Raw genomic sequence first — 21,585 nt, 5'->3', positions numbered from 1 at the left:
CGTAGAATCTCTACCTTTACATTTGGGTTCGGGATTTTGACTGCATGAAAGGGCCAAGAGTCAAGACCTCCCCCCACCTCCCACTCTACAATCCACTCAAAAGGAGTATAAAACCCGAATTTCAAGCTCTGTGTAAAAGAAGCTAATCCACCGTGTAGATTGGGGGTGGGGGGGGAGGTTGGGGAGTGATGAATCCCCGGTCTGACTTCTGGGGGGGAATGAACCTGCTGGGCAGGGTCCGACCCCCTGGGGGGGGGAAATGAAGTGCCAGTTAATGAAATAGACAAAGACGATGTAGTCAAACAATAATCATGGCTTTTATTAGCAGAAACTAATGGTACAATAATGAAAGACAATGGGTGCATACACAGTTTTACCCAAGGGAGTGTTTTTAATGGTAGAGATAATACACGGCCAATGTCAGTAAGGCAAGGCAAGAGGGAGACTGAAAGCTCAGCAGATTTACTACAGTCTACCCCCAGCAGAAGAAGGGTTAAAATCAAAGGGACAGCTGCAAGGTAAAATTTAAGCAGGCAGGCAATTTAAAGCAAGCAATACATTGATACAATAAATGGCATTGAGAACTCACTAACAGCCAAAACAAGGCCAGTATCTCGCAGAGCAATTGGAATATAATGAGATGTTTATGAATACTGGAGCCTCTCGGGTTGTTTATGGATATGAGTAGACTTTCTAATTGGAACAGTTGCAGGTTTTGCAACCTTGGGAGCTGGCGGTGTTGATACAATTCTTGGGTCTGTAGTGTGAGAAGGTTGGACTTCTGGACCTGCTCCAGAATTGCCAACGTGAGGCAGTGGGGCCTCAGCGTGGCCATCTGAATGCTTACTGTTATAGGCTGGGGGAGGGGTGGGTGAGTCCAACCTCTCAGGATCACTCTGAGTAGGGGCGTGAGGAAGGGGCGAACCAGACAGGGCCAGATCTCTTAGGAGTACAATGTGCGTGCTCCCGTCTGGGAATTTAACATGAGCATAATTAGAGGGTTGGATTAGAGGGTCTGTTTCACAAGTCCGAGTGTGGCTCTTCAGCAGTACGGTTCCAGGCTCAGATAAACAGGCTGGCCACTCCATCACAGTTCCTGATTTCCTAGGAAAAGCAAACATACGTTCATGAGGTGTTTGATTTGTTGCAGTACACAATAAAGACCAAGTAGAATGTAGCGCCTCAGGCAGCACGTCCTGCCACCAAGTAACAGGGTAACCATGTGTCTTTAACGCAAGGTTAACAGTCTTCCAGACTGTCCCTTTCGACCTGCCCATTGCCCTGTGGGTGTAGCTCATGGTGCGGCTGGTGGCAATCCCCTTTCGTAGCATGGCTCGCCGCAGTTCAGCGCTCATGAATGCTGAGCCTCTGTCTGTATGAACGTAACTGGGAAAACCAAAAATACTGAAAATTCTGTCAAGTCCCTTAATAACAGGGCAAGGTATCGCGAAGGGAAACCTTGAATATTCATCGATTACGGTAAGGAAATATACATTTTTGTTGTTGGAAGGTAACGGCCCTTTAAAATCTAAGCTGATCGTCTCAAGAGTTCGGGTTGCCTTGTTGAGAGTGGCCTCCGGAGCTTTAAAGTATTGCGTTTGCATTCTGTGCAAACAGGACAGCTTTTAGTCAGTTTTCTGACTTCTTCCAGGGAGTAAGGAAGGTTGTTAGTCCTTGTGTAGTGGAAGAATTTTGTGACCCCTGGGTGACACAGTCTGCTGTAGATCTCCTTTAGTCCCTCAAGTTGAGCACCAGCAGCAGCTCGTGACAATGTGTCAGAGGGATCATTTAACCTGCCAGGTCTGTACAGGATCTCATAATTGTAAGTTGAGAGTTCTATTCGACAGCATGCCATCTTATTTTTTTATTTTATTTTTCTGTTTAGTACTAAATATGTAGGCTACAGATTTCTGATCAGTGATCAAAGTAAATTTTCTGCCAGCTAAAAAATGTCTCCAGTAGCGAACAGCTTCTTTTTCAATGGCAGGATCTTTAAGTTCAGGTCCATGTAACATGTGGGAGAAGAGTGCCACCGGCCTGCCTTTTGGATTAAGGGTTCCTGCCAAAGCATAATCTGAGGCATCAGTTTCAACTTGGAATGGGACATCCTTGTCAATGGACGAGAGTGCAGCTTTGGCAATATCAGCTTTAATTCTCTCAAAAGCTTCAAAGCTGTTGGAGAGGGAAAGATTTTGTGTCAGAGTAGCATAGTCACGTACCCATTTGCAGTAGTAGCAAAGAATCCCATACACCTTTTAAGGGCTTTTGCTGAGTGGTAACTTCTTAAGGAGAGCCATTCTTTCAGGATCAGGGTGGATTTCGCCCTTGCAAACAATGTAGCCTAGAATGGGTAGCTCTGTTGCATTGAAAGCACATTTGCCCTGTTGGTTGAGTTATTTAGCTGTTACTAGGAATTTTTAAGTTGCTGTCGTGTTCAGTCTGGGTCTTCCCACAGAGAGTGACATTATCCAGATAGGGAAACGTACCCTGTAGCTCATACGTTCTAACGATCTTATCCATTTCCCTCTGAAACACTCACACACCATTAGTGACTCTAAAAGGTACCCTTTTAAACTGGTATAAATCCCCATCAGCCTCAAAGGCCATATAGGGTCGTTCCCTTTTTTTAATGGGGATTTGGTAGTAAGCTGCTTTGAGGTCGATAGTCGAGTACACCTTGTATTGTGCTATCTGATTAATCACTTCATTGATGCGTGGCTGGGAGTAGTCATCCAAGTTAGTATAATGGTTGATTGTCTGGCTGTAGTCAATAGCCAGTCGTTTCTTAGTGTGATTTTTCACAACTACCACCTGAGCTCGCCATGGACTCTTACTGGGTTCAATCACTCCCTCTTTAAGCAATCTCCGGGTCTCAGCATTAATAAACTCATGATCCTCTTTGCTGTAAGAACGGCTCTTAGTGGTAATTGGCTGACCGTCGGGAGACAGATTTCTGAATAGGGAAGGAGCTTTGATCTTTAGTGTGGACAGACGCAGTAACTAGCACGGAGGATGGTGTGGGTAGTGGCCCATCGAAATTTAACACTACATATTTATCTGAGATTGAATATCCAATCCCAGTAACACAGGAGCGCAGAGATCAGGCATTACAAAAAGCCAAACATCAGCAAGACAATGTCCCTACAAGTTCAAAGTAATTTTACACTTATCCCATACTGTTTTTGTAAGTTCACTACAATCCATCGATATCTTTCGGTTTGCTGGATATCTCTGCAAATTTAAGGCTTTGGTGACCTTCTCGTGGATGTAGCTGTCAGTACTCTCTGAATCTATTAAGCAATCAAGAGTCTCACCATTCACCTCCCCCTTCATAGTTGACCATTCCAGTCCGTAATAACCCCCAAGCTTTACAGTCAATTGAGCTGACACAGGGGAACTTAGTGTTGATCTCACCTCGCCGTCACTTGAAGTTGATTCAGCCAGCTCATCTGAAAATTCCTCCTTTTCACAGTTGTCTTCCATTCCTGCAGCTCCAGGATGAATTTTCTTGGTGCTTCTCTTCTTCTTATCAGTGGGAGTATTTTTTGCCTATATGCTTTAGCGAAGTGGGCTAGTTTCCCACAATAGATGCAGGTAGCAAATCAAGCCAGGCACTTCTTATCACAGAAGTAGCATTTGCCAGGGGTTCGCCCTTTTCTTTCCTTTGGGGCTCCAGCACTCCCAGATGTTTCCCTTTTGGTTTCTAGCATTTCACTGGACCGGATGGCACTTCTCAGTGTTTTGGCTAGAATGACATAGGTTAGGGGCTTCATCTCCAGCAGTCTCTGACGGATGTAACTGGAGTTGATTCCGTTAACAAAAGCTTCAAGGCATTACGTGTTGTTGGACATTGACTGCCCTGACATTGCATTTGTTTGCCAGTGAGTCGAGGGCTAGTGCATAGGCATCATCACTTTCCTTGGGTTTCTGGTGTCTAGTCAGCAACTGGTGTCGAGCAAGCACCACGTTCTGTGACGCTGTATAGTAAGCAGACAGTGGTAGCTCCTTGCGTTACGGCAAAAGGGACCTCACCCAGCAGGGAATTCAGGTGACCCCACTGTTTTGAGCCATGTAGTAATTGAAACAAGCAATCCAGTGGTTGAAAATTTCCCTGGTCCTCAGGGCAGACTGGTCGATTATAGCTTGATAATTTCTGCTAATAAAATTGAAATGCCAGTTAATGAAGTAGACAAAGATGATAGGTCAAACAATAATCATGGCTTTTATTAGCAGACACTCATGGTACAATAATGAAAGACAATGTGTGCATGCACAGTTATACCCAAGGGGAGTATCTTTAATGGTAGAGGTAATACATGGCCAATGTCAGTGAAGCAAAGCTAGGCAAGAGGGAGACTGACAGCTCAGCACAGGGCCGGATCCGAACCTCTGGAGGGGGAATGAACCCACCAGGCCGGGTCTGACCCCCTGTGGAAGGGGAATGAACCCACCGGGTCGTGTCCGATTCCCCTTGGGGGGGGGGGGGGGGCGGGGAAATGAGCCCACCAGGCCGGGTCCGACCCCCGGTGGGAGGAAGTGAACCCACCGGGTCGTGTCCGATTCCCCTTGGGGGGGGGGGGGGGGCGGGGAAATGAACCCACCAGGCCGGGTCCGATTCCCCTGGGGGGGGGGGGAATGAACCCAGCAGGTCGGGTCCGATTCCCCTTGGGGGGGGGGCGGGGAAATGAACCCACCAAGCCGGGTCCGACTCCCGGTGGGAAGGAAATGTACCCACCGGGCCGGGACCGATCCCGGGAGGGAAATCAGGCCGCCTGGCTCCGTGTCTCCCTTGGCAACGCAGCAGTACCGTTCTGGCCAATCAGAGCGGCAAACGCGCTGAGGGGTGAAAGTTGACGGCGCTGCCCCTTCCCGGCAGCCCCTGCTCCCAGCCGTTGGCGCGTGTTTGTTCAGTGCACCGACCGGGCAGTGGCAGCGTCTTCACGGTCATGGTGAGTTGGCGCTCGGATTATCGTCTCCACCACCCCACGGACCAGCTGCCGTCGCCCGCGTCTTTCCGACCCAGGCCTAGTTTCCGGGGTTCCGGCGGCGCCGGCCCGAGTCCGCTCGCCGGCGAAGGCCCTGGCCTCCTGTCCCTGCCGCCGCACCTCTGGTCCCGGCCCCTCGCCCCTGTCTCCCACGCCCCCGGGACAGTGCCAGTGTGAGTGAGGGTGATTCAACATTGACTGATGTTTTCTCCTGCAGAGTTTACCGTTGAATCCGAAGCCTTTCCTCAATGGACTGACTGGCAAACCCGTCATGGTGAAGCTAAAGTGGGGCATGGAATACAAGGGCTACCTGGTGTCCGTTGATGGCTATATGAATATGCAGGTGTGTGATCCAGTCCCTGTCACACAGGCTAAAAGGGATGAAATAACTATGGTGATGCTGTTTTATCCCCATTTATCAATTTATGAATTATTTTGCCTTCCTGAGTTAGTCCTATCTGAAGGCCCTTTCAAACTGCTGTGTAATATGGGGTTAGTTAACTGGGCAATTTGCCTGGTTAGTGCCCCAATTACGTGGCATTTAGAAAGGGTCTGACCCGGTCAACCCTGTCGGAAACCAACTGGGTGCTTGATCTACCTCAGTGGTAGGGAATCTAAGCTGCTTTCAGGTCCTCGGACACAGATAATGCGCCAGCAGATGGGGCTGGGGGAGCGCAACTGGGACGTTTAGGTGGCCGGGGAGAAGATGCCTTTCTGTCACCTGACAACACGCTGGTTGAAGGACAGCCGAATGCCGGCTTCTGTGGACTGTGGCCGTAGTCCCACTGCTGGTTTCAGGTGCAATGAGGGATTCTCAGAGCTGGAGATTATACCTACAGGAGGAGGGCTAGGTAAGTGTTCCTCCTGGCCAGGTTCTCCACTTTCAGGTAGCCTCCCGACAGCCGCATAGGGGTGGAATATGCGGCTTTACATCAGGGTATTTTGGACACCTGAAAGTGTCTCTTGTTAAACTTACCTAGGTCACGTCTGGACAGGAAACTGGGCAACCCACTTACGCTCATGACATGCATCACTGGGCAGCCAGCAACCGTACATCCAGCAGTACTTCCAGTGTGTGCGTGATGTGTCATTGTGGGGACGGGATTCCCCAACAATTTTAAAGGTGTTTCCAGCACCTTTGCCTCAGTAATCACACTTGGGTCCCAGGAGGGCAACCCAGGTGCTGCAATTTAAAAGGGGCTTGTTTTTTTTATATCCCTCTTAACTTTCTTGATCAGTGTCTGCTAAATGTATCTTAAATGTACAACTTCCTCAGCATTTTTTTCCATTCCACCACCATCTAGATAAGCTTTTCCCTTTGATCTTCTTTAAAGATTCCCCCACAGATCCCCCTTCAAGCTTTCTCCTCTCCCCTTTTGTTTTTCTCATACTCTGGAGGAGAAAAGACAGACTATTTTATCTGCGGCCCTTATGATTTCTGTTAAATTTTAGAAGATCACACATCAGCCTTCCATGCTCCAGGGAGGAGGAATTGGTCCCAGCCTATCTTGTTTCTTTTTATCTCTTGCGTGTCCTCCAACTGTGAATCCTTGTAATTTTTTTATTACATTCTCTAGCAACCTTGCTATAGTTTAGTGACCAGAACTGCAAGCAGTGTTTTATGTTCGTGGTTCTCAACCTTTTTCTTTCCACACATACCACTTTAAGTAATCCCTATGCCATCGGTGCAATGTGGTTAGTAAGGGATTGCTTAAGGTGGGATGTGAGTGGGAAGGGAAGGTTGAGAATCACTGCCCTAGACCCAATTGTGACTGAAATATTTTGCTTGAGAAAAATTGTCATTGGCCCATTTCCTTTGGAGTTATGAAACTGTACAATTAGGTTATGATTAAAACTTGCCTAGGGCTTGTGGGAAGAGTGGTGGGGTGGGGAAGCTAAAGACAGAGCTTAGAAGCTTAGAGAACGATAATAATGAGGTTCAGGATCCCCTGGAAGGAAATAGATAAAAGAACAAGTGCTGCATCTCCTTAAACAGTTCCTTGAAGATGAAAGGGTGTTGATGAAGTTAGAAGAGCATTGGGAAAGGAATAGTCTCTTTGGGCTGCTGAAGGGGGAAGGAAAGAAGTCTGGTGGTGGCATTATGCTGAAGTTGGTGGATATTATCAACATGATTTGTTGATCTTGAAGACGAAGAGGGCAATTATATAGTTGGCAGAAATGCAGACAGTGGAACAGGCATAGTTGTTCCTGTTTTTTGATGTAGCAGTGTTATTGAGCTGAGTAGCACTGGATTATTTAGCATTATTGATGGAACAGGGTCTTAGCTCAAAATGCTGACCATTGTTTTGACTTCAGTACAACTGAATAAGCTTTTCAAATTTCTATTGGACTTGCCATTACCGAAATCTTGAATTCCAGTTTTATTTAAGTGAGCGATTTTCATTGCCCAATTGAAGTCCAAATAGCAAATTAGTGCAGGAAAAAAAAGACCTTTTTCATATCTAATACAGTTTACTTTGGGGTATTCCACTGAACGGGGTAGATTGAATGTAGTTTTTGGCAGAGAAGATTCATCATTTTTCTTTTCAGCTGGCAAACACAGAAGAATATATTGATGGGGCTCTAGCAGGTCATCTTGGAGAAGTCCTTATAAGGTAAGAATTAATTGAATATTATTTGAAATTGAAGACTTAGAACATTTCAACTAAATCTGCTCAATTTACTAACTTCATTGGGTGCTGGTCCTGCTAACATTGGATGTGTGAATTAAAGTACATGGTGTCAATGAGGCAGACTGCAGCTGCTGGAATTTGGAGCAAAAAAAATATAAACGACTGGAAGAATTTGGCAGGTAAAGCAGCATTTGTGGAGTCAAAAGGGATCGTATGCATTTCAGGTCAAGTCCCTGCTGCATCAGGACCAGCCAACCATCCATTTGCCTCCACAGAAGCTGCTGGATTTGCTGACTTGTTTGAGCATTTTATTAGTTTTGCATGAATGAATTTGCCAGTTGCAACATTTTGGAAATGCCAAAAGAGTGTTTCCACTTGATAAGTGATTTGTACTTCTGACTATTTCCATTCTAGACGATACCTGTTGTAGGAAATGGAATGTTGCTCACCTGATGAAGGAAATGCAGTACAAGAGAGCCCAAGCTTAATCAGGAGCATGAACTTTTAAATTATTGGTCTGTACTTCAACTCTTTGCTGCCTTTCGTCCATACATCTTGATTCCCTGACTTCAGTCTTTACATTGACAGATTTCCACACTTGATTGTATTAAAAATTACTGACCTGGATTTTGGTCAATTTCTGACCTCCTGCCCCCCCCCCCACCCCCAACACGCACACTATCATTTATCTTTTTATTAATATTTTATTTAATCAACATGTAAGATAATAATAACCATTAAAAAAAATCACAATGTTACAGTGTTAATGGATATATGCTGAAAATATACAAAAGAAGAAAAAAAACTAAAAATCCCTCCCCCAACCTAATCTAATCCCATAACTAAAATACATAATAACAATACTGCATTTCGATTTGGATTGCATCAGATGGCACTGAAGGATACCAAAAATATCATAAAGTTATTATTCATTCAGAGAAAACTTTACTGGTCAGGAGGATTTTAAAAAATTATAATTTTAATCTCATAATACAGACTCCAAATTTGTAGAAATAAGGAATATTTACCCTGTAGCAAGGTCACTACTGCTACAGCCAGGTAGCTCCTGGGCTGTAGTTCGAAACTTGCAGAGGAAAGAACGCGCTCATGCGAGGGTATTCGACAATGAGTTTATTCACGGGCAGCTCTGCCTTTTTTAGATGAGCTCGGATGCGTCACCACCGGGACATGGCTTGAGCGGGCCAGCCACCAATTGATCAGTTCCGATTGGCTCCTTGCAATCCGCCGGCGGTTGTTGACCAGTTTCACTGTTCCACTGGCAGCCAATGGAAACGGGCTTATCAGCCCGTTCGAGGTCTTGCCGGTTGCCGCGTTCAACGGCCATTTCTGGTATTGGCCCAAGGCGCAGGCTGCTACAATCTCTTGAGTAATTTTTAAGAGAGAAATTAGGATCTGATGTGGTTTTAAAAGATCTTTCAAATTTGGAGCAAATTATAGTTGATGGAATGACTAAAAAATTTATTTCAATAGCATATATTTTGTTACAAGAACAAACACCTAAAGTAGGTTTGATGGGAAAAGAAAGATGGAAATGTGGCAGCGCACATCCTCATGGCGAACTGGCCCCGCTTGTATCGCCACATGGTGGTGAAGCCATGGGGAAATGGCATCGTCAGAGGTTTCTCTCTGGCTCCAGCATCCCTTCCAGTGCGCACCTCGGGCAGCGATTATGATGTCACAATGCACAGGGTGACTGAACTCATGCTCCCCTTATAGGGTCGCGCTGAATTTGAATAAAAAAACTGTCATTAACGACCCTCAACGTGGTGGCTATGTTTCTCCCACTGCTCACACCCCCACAGTGGTGAGCCCAACGAGCCCAGATGTTTTTCTGGACTCAAAGCACCATGGATTCAGCAGAGGTTCATTCTGTCTCAAACAAGCTTTCCCCCCCCCCCCCCCCACCCCCTTTGGATCCAACTACTGAGAACATGGTTTGGGCAGGCAGAAGCACAATTTCAACTTCACAACATCTCAGACACCACGATGTTCTATCATGTCATGAGTGCTCTGGACCAAGACAATGACAGCAAGGTTGGACGACATAATTCACCACCCCCCCGACTACGGGCAAGTACACCGCCCTCAAAGACCTGCTGCTTGGAATTTTTGGGCTAACTCCCCAGCAACGCGCTTCCAGGCTCCTTCACCTAGATGGGCTTGGAGACCATAGTCCGTTGGCGCTGATGGACAAAATGCTGGCCCTGGTGGATATTTCTGGAACAGATGCCGGAGGACATCCAGCTGCTCCTCACAGATGAAGACTTCTCAAACCCGAGGAGAGCCTGTGCGGATGCCCTCTAGCGCACGAAGAGGGAGAACGAGGTAGCCCTCAGCCAAGTTGCACAACCAGGAGCCAGCTGCTCCCAAAACCAAGCCGGAGGAGGGCCAGTCGACCTGGTGTTTCTATCACTAGCACTGGGGAGTGCAAGCCCATAAGTGGCGCCAGCCCTGCGGGTTTCAGGGAAACGACCAGGCCAGCCGCTGTTGATGGCTGCAACGACTGGCCACACAAACAGCCTCCTTCAAGTGACAGACAGATCCACCGGCCGCCGATTCCTGGTGGAGCTGAGCTCCGAGTCCTTCCCCCCCCCCCCCCCCACAGCATTAGAGACCAGCACCTAATCTCGAGGTCCAACCCTGCGGGCAGCCAACGGCTCCACCATCAGGATCTACGGCACCCGCAGTGCACAGATCCAGATCAGGAAGAAGTTCCATTGGAGGTTTATCCTAGCCTCCTTGGGCACCGCGCTGTTAGGGGACGACTTCCTCAGAGCTCACGCCCGAACATTCCACTCCACCCGACTGGACACAGCAGAAGCCAGCAGGCCCGATGTCGCCTCGTAGCTGCTGCCAGGGACGAGTTCGATGTGATCCTCCGTGAATTCCCCGCCATCTTAAAGCCATAGTTCAATGCCGCCCTGCCCCAACATGGAGTCTTCCACCACATTGTCACACAGGGCCACCCACTGTACATTAGACCCAGACCGAGAAGCTCCAGCTAGCAAAGGAGGTAGTTCTCCAGGCTCTGGGAATCGGACAGTGCTCGGACAGCACCTGGACTTCGCCGCTCCATATGGTACTTAAATCATTTGGGGGATAGAGACCTTGCCTACAGTTGGTTGAACGATGCAACCACCCACAACAGGTACCCGGTGACCCACATACATGTCTTCTCCGCCAGACTCCACAGCGCACGGGTCTTCTCCAAAGTGGACCTCGTGTGGCGATAACATCACATCCCGGTGCATCCAGACGATGTGGGTAAGACAGCCATTATCACCCCTTTCAGCCTCATGGACGCAGTTGGAAAAGACTTGGACTTTGTGTCATTTACCTGGAAGATATTCTCATTGCCGGTCACAACCACAATGAACACAAAGCCCACCTCTGCACAATCTTTGCCCGGCTGGCAGACTTTGGTCTCACAGTCAACACGGCCAAATGCCAGTTTGGCAAGGAGTCCCTCCAGTTCCTGGGGCACACCATTTCAACGGCTGGAGTTGCACTGGCGCCAGAGAAGGTAGCAGCTGTTCGATTTCCCCAAACCTTCCACCCTGAAAGGCCTCCAAGAGTTCACGGGGATGGTGAACTTTTACCATCGTTTCATCCCCGGAGCCGTGAGCAACATGCGCCCATTATTCACGCTTATGGTCACCAAAGAAAAGACTATCGTGGTCAGAGGAGGTAGACAGGGCTTTCATCACGACAAAGAAGGCTCTAGCCAGCACCACGCTGCTGGTGCACCCGCAGACAGAGGCGCACATGGCGCTCTCCGTGGACGCCTCAGCTACAGCAGTGTTGGGGGTTCTGGAAAAGTAGCTCGATGTACAATGGCGCCTCCTGGCCTTTTTCAGCAAGCAGCTATGCCCTTTGGAGCTCAAATACAGCGCTTTCAGCCAGGAGCTTGCCGCTGTATTTGGCCATCCGCCATTTCCACAACTTCCTTAAGGGCAGGCTGTTCACAGCCTTCATGGATCACAAGCCCCTCACTCGTGCACTGGCGATGGCCAAGGATCCATGGTCCGCCAGACAGCAGCACCACCTCTCATACATGTCTTGAGTTCACGACTGACATCCGACACAGGGCTGGCAAGGACAATGTAGTGGCGGGTGCGCTCTCCTGTCCAGCCATCAACCCTCTCGTGCCCAGCCTGGATTACGAGCAACTGGCTCAGGCACAGAGGAACAATGCGGAGACGCAGGCCTTGCGGACCGCCATCTCAGGCCTCAAACTAAAGGATGTCCAGGGGCCCAGCATCCTGGACACATTGCTTTGCGACATCTCAACAGGTGGTTCCGCCACACTGGAGGGCGAAAGTCTTCGGTCTGATCCACAACCTTGCTCACCCAGCGGTAAGGACAACCATGCTCATGGTCACGGTGCTGTTTGTGTGGCATGGGCTGAAGAAGGAGGTGGCAGAACTGGCCAGGCACTGTACCAGGTGCCAGAGGTCCAGCGACATATGCGAGCCCCCATCCAGAACTTCAACCTGTTGGTGTGTAGATTGATACACATCCATGTTGATGTTATTGGGCCCCTGCTGGTGTCCAAGAAGGCTCGTTACCTCCTCACGGTGGTGTTTTAATTTAAAGCCGCAAGTTGGCCCGAGGCCGTCCAGATTAAGGACGCCTCTGTGGAGATGTGTGCCAGGACTCTGGTCAGCCAATGGATCGCCCGTTTCGGAGTCCTGGCGCACATCACTAGCAACAGAGGCACAGTTCACGTCTGCCCTGTGGACTCAGATGGCGAAGCTCCTGGGGGGGGGGCGTGACAAGCTCCACCACACCACCCGCAGTCCAACAGGTTGGTGGAGAGGTTCCACCGGCACCTGAAGGCATCGATTATGGCCAGACTCTCTGGACTAGACTGGGAAGATGATCTACCCTGGGTCCTCCTCTGGATTAGGACGGCACCCAAGAGCGGAGATGGTCTATTGCACGCTTCTTTCACTGCCGGGTGAGTTTTTCGGCCCAGACCCTGACTCCACGACCACCAACAAAAACCTGCTGGCAGCCCTAGCTACCCCACTCCTGGCACGACACGGCAACCGGCTGTTTAATTTCCCCAAAGAGGTCGACTCGGCCCAGTTAGTTTTCGGGTAGAGGTGCACAGCTACAGCGACCATACGAGGGCCATACAAAGCCTTGCACCAGTCCGGCAGAACCTTCACCCTAGACGTTGGGGGGGGAGAGAGTAACTTTTTATGGTGGACCACCTGAAGACGGCCCATCTGGACTTATCACAGCCAGTGCAGATGGCTGCACCCAAGCGCCATGACCGGCCGCCAAAGCAACAGGACGTGTAGCTAGTTATGGGGGGGGGGGGGGGGCGGTTGTGTGGCCGGGCACATCCTCATAGCAAACCAGCCCCGCTTGTATCTCTATGTAGCGGAGCAGCCATGGGGAAATGGAGTCTCTGACTCCAGGGTCCCTTCCAGCGCCCACCCTGGGCAGCGATTATGACGTCACAATGTACCAGGTGACTGAGCTCCTGCTGCCCTTATAGGGTCGCGCTGAATTTGAATTCAAACTGTCATTAACGACCCTCAAGGTGGTGGCTGTGTTTCTTCCACTGCTCACACCCCCACAAGAACAAGATTGAGATAAGATAATAGATCAAAAGGTAAATTTATGTCGTGTCTAATATTTTTAACAAAAGATAGATTACTTCTATCATACTATCATTTATGAAACTGAGTTTGTGCAACCTCTCGTAATAATTGAATTCCAATGAGAATACATTGCACTTTACCCCAAGGCCAGTGAATCCTTCCAAATGACTTCATATCTCTAGACGAGCTGTGCACAAGATTGACTGATTTGTTAAAATGCCATTTTTTGATTTGCCTTTTTTAATTGTTTTGTAACTGGTTAATTTTTTAATTTAAATGTACTTAAACACCTAAATCTCAAACCTCCACAGCTCCGAGTCTTTCCTCAAAACTATTGTGGAATGTACTTCTCTTGTCCAACCTCAATCTGCCATTTGTCTCTCATCAATTCTCTTTCCCAGTCAACACAGCTTGCTGCATCCCATCTCCACTTCTGAAAATGTGGATGCAGCTCTGATATTGTATGTAATGTCCTACCAGTGAGAGAACAAACCCTTCATCCTCGTTTTTTGTCCCCTCACATAAATGACTCCATCACCACAAAAAGGCCTGTCTGCACTATTGTCATGCCATTTTTTTCTTGCACTATGGTATCTGATTATCTTTTATATTTTTTGTTTTAATTTAAAGTATGCTATTGTAGCTTTTTTCCTTACAAAGTACCTATTTGTCTGCGGCAAGCAAGAATTTTGGTCTATATATAATAAACTCATTATCCTCCTTGACTAATGTAACATTCTCTTGTTCTTCTCCTTCTGTTAGTATTGGATCTGTCACTGGACTGTGTAAACAAATACACTGTTTAATAATTGTGTACACTCAGTGAAGAAATTTCTCTTATTGTCCTGAATGGCTGACTCCTCATTATGAAACCGATTCCTGGTTTGAGACATGCTAGGCAGACCTTTAGCCTTCATCTATACTGTACAGTCCTGTAAGAATTTATGTTTCATTGAAATTGCCGCATTCTAATTTCTGAAGAAAATTATCTTAGATTGTTTAAATCTCTCTTTGTAAGATCATTTCCTCTCATCCCAGGGGTTGATCTTCACTCCATTTCCTCACTCTCAAATTACAGTATGTCCTTCCTTAGGGAGACGAGACCTGTAAGAATTTTCTCTGTTTCAGTGAGATTGCTTCTCCTTCAAAATTTTCGGCAGGCCTAAGTGTGTAATTGTTTTTTTATAATGAAGCAGCCGTGCCTGGATTCAATTTAGTAAGCCTTTGTTGTATTCCTTCTGCAAGGATATTCCATGTGTAACTGCATCAGGTTCTTTCATCATGGAGCAAGGGGCCTCTATTCTTGTACTCAAATCCTTTTGCAACTTTTAAATTCTCTTAGTATAAAATTAGAAGATGAAATGAATCCATATAAGTGACTTGCATGTTTTGCTTTCAGTTTACTTGCATTTAATTTGAGGGAAGAGCATGGCTCTGCTGAGTGAATAGGTCTTTGGATACTGACAGTCTGCTTTCTTTTAAATAGGTGTAACAACGTACTGTACATCAGAGGAGTGGAAGAGGAAGAAGAAGATGGAGAAATGAGAGAGTAATTTAGCTTTTTTAAATAAACTTGTAAACAATTTTTGAATTCTTTTTATAATGAATGATTAAAAAAAATTCCACTTGAGTTTCAACTGTGTATTGTGCTACAAAATATTTTTCATTCAACTAATTTAATTGTAGATGAGGTCATTTTGGATACATGTTAAAATGTGAATTCTGCTGGGCGTTGAATCAATAAATAAAATTGTTGATATTTGTTATCAAGTGTGTGCAATCATATTCAACAGCTTTTGTGTACCTCGGCAAGAGCAAGTCCTTTCTTGGTCCTTAGCCAACTTGCTTGAAGGTATAGCATGTTTTCTCTTTTGTCATCGTCATTTTCTGGAGATCTGCTTAAACCCAGTGGTTTTTGTTGTAAGTTGGCAAGAAAATTATCATACCTGTCAATGTTTTCATTGAATTTTCTCATCAAACTCTTGTTGGCTTGCTGATGCTCTTGTGATGCTTAGCAAAGACCATGTTGTTCCACGTGTGAATGTGCTGAGCTGTTCAGCAAAATGAACAGTTGTCCTTGGTTATAAACTTCAGGGCCAGAATGTATATGCTTCAGGCTTAGTTGGAAAAGTTTGAATTTAGCTTTGGGACCAGAATTAATTGGTGTAATCTCTGGAGCATTGGTTTAAGGTAAAGGTCAGCATGGAATGCATGCTTGGAGACTGATTAGGTGAAATGAGTTTAAATTCACCAAGCTTTAATCTGCCTGGCTAGTGGGTAATGGATTTGGGCAAGGACACATTTCAAAAGGTCAGAGTGATGGAACACAAGTAGCAGAATAGCTAATGATAACCAGGCCTGAGAAACAAATGCTGGGGATACTCTGAAGAACAGGCAACAGCTATGGAGAGAAGCAGTATCAAAATTTCAGACAGTAACCATCAGAATAATGAACAGTTCTTCAGGAAGGCTCTGTCTATTCTTTCTCTTGAGAGTCAGAATGAGAAAAGTAATAAAAAGTTCTGTGAATATTTTTTATTTAGGGATTAATTAAAAGCATCAATAGAAATAAATGGATTTGATACATATAAATATGCTTCCAAAATGATCAAAGTTGAGAATGAAATTATTCCTAGATACTTATTATTTTGCATGCATCATGTTGGAAGAAACAGATAGAGAGGTGGGATCTTCGACATCCAGTGATTTTTTTTTTAATTGAGGAATTGGAAGAGGCAGAAAGCATTGGAGTTGTTTCCACACCTCAAATAGTAACAGGGCATTTTACAGATCAGATAAATAGAAATGCGTGGTACAGTTATCATGGTGGGGGGGGGGGGGGGGGGGGGAAGGAGGTGTTCAGCAATTATCATGTAGTGAATGTGTTTTTCTAGATCCGGTATTTGAGATGGTATGGTTATGAGAGAATAAGTTATTTTATCTAAAGGGCTATTTTTATGTTCTGCTTAAGGAGCCTTTAGAGGATAAAAAGTTAGCACAAGAAACAAGTCTTTTGACCCACAACCATCCAGTTGTACAAATTCCATTTTATTTACCCACCTTATAAAACTGTCCCCAGATTCTACCTACATACTCAGGGCAAATAACAGTGGCCAATTAACTCAGTGAATGTGTGAGTGGGTAGGTGTGAGTGGGTGGGTGAGAAAGCTAGCATTGGAGGAAACCCACGCAGTTACAGGGAGAACATGCAAACTCCACTCACAGATGTGAGATGCAGATTGGTTATGTTTGAGTGAGAAACTGCAATCAAATTAAAAGAAACCAGTGATAGTGACATTTACTTTGTAATTTTGGGATAATAACTCAGAAAAGGTGGAGGGGGGGGGGGGGTGGATGGAGTATGTGATCCAGATCAAGAAAAATATTGGATTGACGGGAAAGATGTTAAAAAAAAATCGATATCCTGAGATGTGGGAAAAATACCTGAATTCAGCAAAAGATCAGATATTAATCAATAAACATCAATCTGTTGTGCATTTTTGCATTCACTCTCAGTAACAACTCTTCTGGTTTGATTGCAGGAGTGGCTGGAGTTTTATAGTTTTATTCAGGGAGACATTCCAGAAATAAAAACTCCACTCTGAGAACCGAGATTACACTGCTCACTCTCATTCAAAATGTTAACCTGGTTTGGATTCCCATCAAGCCTTGTGTGACCAATGTACTGAAAAAAGTTTAAATGTTTTTGGTTTCCACACTCCTAAAAATAATCATAACATTTACATTTTAAAAAATTTAGATATATTGTACGACATCAGGCCAATTCGATCCATAAGTCCGTGCTGCCCAATTACACCCCATTAATTTGCACCCCAGGTAAGTTTTGAATGGTGGGTGGAAATTGGAGCCCCCGGGGAAAACCCACACAGACAACATACAAACTCATTACACACACTGCAGGATTCAAACCCCCATCCTGATCGCTGGTGCTGTAAATGCGTTGCACTAACCCTGTCCCGATTGCTGGCACTGTAAATGCGTTGCGCCGACCCCGTCCTGATCGCTGGTGCTTTAAGTGCGTTGCACTAACCCTGTCCCGATCACTGGCACTAAATGCGTTGCGCCGACCCAGTCCTGATCTCTGGTGCTGTAAGTGCATTGCACTGACCCCATCCCGGTCATTGGCGCTGTAAATGTGTTGCACTAACCCCGTCCCGATCGCTGGCACTGTAAATGCATTGCGCCGACCCCGTCCTGATCGCTGGTGCTGTAAGTGCGTTGCGCCAACCCCGTCCTGATCGCTGGTGCTGTAAGTGCATTGCACTGACCCCATCCCTGTCACTGGCGCTGTAAATGCATTGTGCTAACCCCGTCCCGAATGCTGGCGCTGTAAATGTGTTGTGCTAACCATGCTGCCCTATGTTTAATGGTGAGATGTGTTAGCGTCAGGAAATTTAAAAATGGTCAATGACCCTTGCCTTTAGATCCAACTGAAAGTGTATACAAGGGTCTGTTAACTCCGTTCATGGAAACGTCCTAGTTATGCCAGTGTTAGCAGCTTTGAACTAAAACATCCACAGGTCGAGGAAGTAGCCTGGCCTGCCCTGATCACAGTTACGTGAAGAGATATTTGTCATCCTTTCTTTGACTTTGCTGGTTTTCCACTTCTCCCATCTTTGTGAGGTTGGACACGGTACACCCAACTATTAAGAAATGTTCAAAAAGCCTTTTCAATAATGTTATAAATCTATAAAGAAGCTCAGACCAGGGAACAGTAATATACCCTTTGTATTAAAGGGTATAAAAATATAGATGTGGCCTGATGTCAGGCTTTAGAGCTGAGGTGCAGAGACATTTAATGAGACGGATGATGTTTTATGAGCATAAACCCAGGTACAGACAAATAACGGGAGTGCAGAAAAACGCAGCAGGCATTTCTATTTTATTGCATGAAACAAAACAGAACAGCCCATTCAGTCCTACTCCACATCAATCTAACCCCTCACTCACACCCATGAGCAACTTTCTTACATCCATGTACATAAGAATCTTTTAAAAATCCCTTCCTACACCATTTCCACCATTATTTTTAAAAAAGTGCTTTTGACATCTCCCTGAAACTTTCCTCCGATCTCCTTAACTTGCTTAATGTAAGAGCCACTTACTATAAACTTTAAAACAAAGAATTTTTGCAGAGTACGATTTTGCAAAAGGCAACAAAGTAGCAACAGGCAGCAGCTTGTCTGGAAGAGCAGAGGCAGAACAGCTTTGCTCTCAGAGAGGGAGGGAGGAAGAGAGAGACAGAAACTTCGGTTCCAGAGGGACAAGCTGGCAAACTTTGGAAGACGACTGAAGGGAATTCTACGGTGACCTGAAAGAAAGAAGATCATCTGGAGAACCCAGAAGGGGGCAGGGTCAAAAAAAGGAATCGGGTAATTAAAAATGAATCAGGTGCGGATATCCTGGAAAAGGAATTTCTGAAAACCAACAAGAACTCTCCTGTGGTAACCATTTGCCTGTTAAGTACCAAAGCCTGGTGAACAGTATTAATGTCGATTTCTGTGCACAGAACAAGAATTGCCTGCAACCAGTGACATTGGACTGTGAACTAAAGAATTTTTCTACACTCATATACACGTTAGTCAGATGTGCGCTTATAATTAGAGAGGGGAGTTAAGTAGGTTAAGTAAGTTGATAGTCATGTTAAAGTTTGATTCTTTTTCATGTTTAAAGATAATTAAAAGCAACTTTTGTTTAAGTAACCCTTTGTATTGGCGCATATCTATTGCTGCTGGGTTTGTAACAGTGGGTTTGTGTGTGTGTGTAGGGGGGTGTGAGTGGGTGTGAATGTGTGAGTGGGTAGGTGTGAGTCGATGGGTGAGTGTATGTGTGGGTGTGTGTGAGTGGGTAGGTGTGAGTGTGGGTGGATGTGTGAGTGTATGGGTAGGTGAGTGTATGGGTGGATGTGAGTATGTGTGGGTGGGTGAGTGTGTATGGGTGGGTGAGTGTATATAGGTGTGTGGGTGGGTGTGAGAATGTGTGGGCGAGTGTGAGAGTGGGTGGTGTGAGTGGGTGGGAATGTGTGGGAGGGTGGGTAGGTGTGAGTGTATGTGTGTGTGGGTAGGCGGGTGTGGGTGGGTGGGTGTGAGTGTGTGTTGGTAGGTGGGAGTGTGGGTGGTTGTGAGTGTGGATAGGAGGTTGTGTGGGAGGAGTGGGTGTGAGTGTGTGTGCATGTGGGTGGAGTGTGTAGATGGGTGTGAGTAAGTGAGTGTATGTGGTTTTGAGTGGATGTGAATGTATGAGTGGGTAGGTGTGAGTGTGTGTGTGGGTTGGTGTGTGTGTGGGTGTGAATGTGTGAGTGGGTATGTGTGTGTGGGTAGCTGTGAGTGTGGGTGGGTGTGTGGGTAGGTGTGTGTATGGGTGGAGTGGGTGTGTGTGTGAGCGTTGGTGTGATTGTGTGGGTGGGTGTGTGCGTGTGTGTGTGAAAGTGTGAGAGTGGGTGTAGTGTGTGGGTGGGTGTGAGTGGGTGTGTGAGTGTGGGTGTGAATGTGTAGGTGGGTGTGTGCATGTGTATGGGTGGGTGTGTGTGGGTGGAATATGTGTGTGGGTGTGGTTGTGAGTGGGTGAGTGTGAAAATGTGTGTGGGAAGGTGTGTGTGGGGGTGTGTGTGGGTGTGTGTGGGTGGTTGTGAGAATGTGTGTGGGTAGATGTGAGTGTGTGGGTGTGAATGGGTGAGTAGTGAGTGTGGGTGGGTGTGTGAGAGTGTGTGTATGGGTGGGTGTGAGTGTATGTGGATGGGTGTGTGAGTGTGTGGGTGGGTGTGAATGTGGTTGGGTGTGTGTGTATGGTTGGGTCAGTGTTTATGGGTGGGTGGGTGAGAGTATGGGTGTGAGTGTGTGTGTGTGGGTAGGTGTGTGTGTGGATGGGTGTGAGTGTGTGGGTGGGTAGGTGTGAGTGGGTGGAGTGTGGGTGGGTGGTAAAGTGTGAGTAGGTATGTGTGAGTGTGGGTGGGTGTGTGTGGGTGGGTGTGAATGTGTGTGAGGGTGGGTAGGCGGGTGTGTGTGGGTGGGTGAGTGTATGGCTGTGAATGTGTGACTGGGTAGGTGGATATGTGAGTGTGTATGGGTGGGTGAATGTGTGTGGGTGGAGTGGGTTTGAGTGTGTGCGGGTGGAGAGGGTGTGGGTGAGTGTAGTTGGGTGTGAGTATGCGTGGGTGTGAGTGTATGGGTGGGTGTGAATGCGTGGGTGGTGTGAGTGTGGAGTGGGTGTGAGTGTGTGGGTAGGTGTGAGTGTGTGTGTGTGGGTGGAGAGGGTGTGGGTGAGTGAGTGTGTGGGTGGGTGGAGTGGGTGTGAGTGTGTGGGTGGGTGGAGTGGGTGTGAGTGTGTGGTGTGAGTGTGGCTGAGAGTGTGTGGATAGGTGGGTGTGAGTGGGTAGGTGTGGGTGTGAGTATGTCTCGGGCAGGGGCTGCCAGAGCTGGCGTTGAGAGTCGCCTTCCCATGCAGGTTCGGAACGGGCTGCTGGTCCGGGACGCTGCCCAGCTCGTCCTGGTCTGTGAAAATGGAGCGCGGTTCCTGACCAAAGGGGCCATGCGGGACATCGCGGTAATCGCGGGCGGCAGCCTGGTGGTCGGAAGGTGAGCGGTGGAGGGGGGCAGCCTGGTGGTCGGGAGGTGAGCGGTGGGAGGGGGCAGTCTGGTGATCCCCGGCCGGTGATCCTTCTCGTCCCCGACTGGGGCTACAACCTACCGGGCTCCCCTTCCCGGCTGCTCCCGCCACTCCCTGCATCGAAGACGGAGTCAGGGGCGCTTGCTCCCCCTCCCCAATCTGACTGGGGGCCGGTGTCAAACTGCTTTGCAGGGACGGACGAATTGAGGCGGTGGGAACGGCGGCTCGGATCCAGGACCTGTACCGCGACGTGGAGTTCGACCGGGAGATCGACGCCACTGGAATGTGTGTCCTGCCAGGTGGGTAAGATTACCACCCGCCCCCCCTCCCCATCCCCAGCCAACTGCTCCCTGACCGGGGCTCTTCTTCCCTATTCGCAGGACTGGTGGACCCGCACACCCACCCAGTGTGGGCCGGCGACAGAGTGCACGAATTCGGCATGAAGGTAGATCCGATCCGCTGGGGAAAGACGATCGAGGGTCTGGGGGCGATGAGGAGGGGGTTACAGGCCATTCGGCCCACGGGTCTGTGCTGCCCAATCAGCCTACACCCCGTCAGAGCTGGGGTGGGGGGAGCAGAGTTGTTGGCTTAAATGGGTGTGGATGAACCCAAAGAACTCCTGTGTAACCAGAAAACAGCGTCTGGAGTACGTCCGAGATAATCATCCTCCCCGCCTCCGTCCACCGGGGTTTGGAGGAGAGTTTT

The 21,585-nt window shown here is 47.4% G+C and overlaps 3 protein-coding genes across 4 annotated transcripts in view; 2 read left to right on the top strand and 1 right to left on the bottom strand.

Moving 5' to 3' along the window:
• Positions 1-298: 298 nt before the first annotated feature.
• On the bottom strand, positions 299-4,973 carry LOC138748895 (uncharacterized). Of its 2 annotated transcripts, none has more exons than XM_069909778.1 (2): positions 4,736-4,973; positions 299-4,156 (listed from the first exon to the last, which is right to left on the bottom strand). In XM_069909778.1, the coding sequence occupies exon 2, from the start codon at positions 1,602-1,604 to the stop codon at positions 645-647; it is 960 nt and encodes a 319-aa protein (XP_069765879.1). In that variant the 5' UTR covers positions 1,605-4,156; positions 4,736-4,973; the 3' UTR covers positions 299-644. The 2 variants fall into 2 exon arrangements, with proteins under 2 accessions (XP_069765879.1, XP_069765878.1); XM_069909777.1 differs by having other exon boundaries at positions 299-4,153.
• On the top strand, positions 4,840-15,020 carry snrpf (small nuclear ribonucleoprotein polypeptide F). Its single transcript, XM_069909779.1, has 4 exons — positions 4,840-4,949; positions 5,203-5,328; positions 7,536-7,600; positions 14,741-15,020. The coding sequence occupies exons 1-4, from the start codon at positions 4,947-4,949 to the stop codon at positions 14,805-14,807; spliced, it is 261 nt and encodes an 86-aa protein (XP_069765880.1). The 5' UTR covers positions 4,840-4,946; the 3' UTR covers positions 14,808-15,020.
• A 5,567-nt stretch (positions 15,021-20,587) lies between these two features.
• Positions 20,588-21,585, top strand: part of amdhd1 (amidohydrolase domain containing 1) — a 33,161-nt gene continuing 32,163 nt past the window's right edge. Inside the window, exons 1-3 of the mRNA XM_069909460.1 lie at positions 20,588-20,849; positions 21,073-21,179; positions 21,261-21,325. Coding sequence (XP_069765561.1) covers positions 20,665-20,849; positions 21,073-21,179; positions 21,261-21,325 — 357 coding nt within the window. The 5' untranslated portion in view covers positions 20,588-20,664. The remainder of the gene's footprint in view (positions 20,850-21,072; positions 21,180-21,260; positions 21,326-21,585) is intronic.

Source organism: Narcine bancroftii, chromosome 13 (assembly GCF_036971445.1).
Source record: "Narcine bancroftii isolate sNarBan1 chromosome 13, sNarBan1.hap1, whole genome shotgun sequence".
Classification (NCBI taxonomy): domain Eukaryota; kingdom Metazoa; phylum Chordata; class Chondrichthyes; order Torpediniformes; family Narcinidae; genus Narcine; species Narcine bancroftii.
This window is presented reverse-complemented; position numbering and strand designations above follow the sequence as displayed.

What these genes read in the sequence shown, in the direction of transcription:
- LOC138748895 (XM_069909778.1), bottom strand. Translation starts at nt 1,604, where the DNA reads ATGCAAACGCAATACTTTAAAGCTCCGGAGGCCACTCTCAACAAGGCA.
- snrpf (XM_069909779.1), top strand. An exon ending in ATGGCTATATGAATATGCAG is followed by an intron (nt 5,329 to 7,535) that starts GTGTGTGATCCA and finishes TTTTCTTTTCAG; the next exon opens with CTGGCAAACACAGAAGAATA. An exon ending in CTTGGAGAAGTCCTTATAAG is followed by an intron (nt 7,601 to 14,740) that starts GTAAGAATTAAT and finishes TCTTTTAAATAG; the next exon opens with GTGTAACAACGTACTGTACA.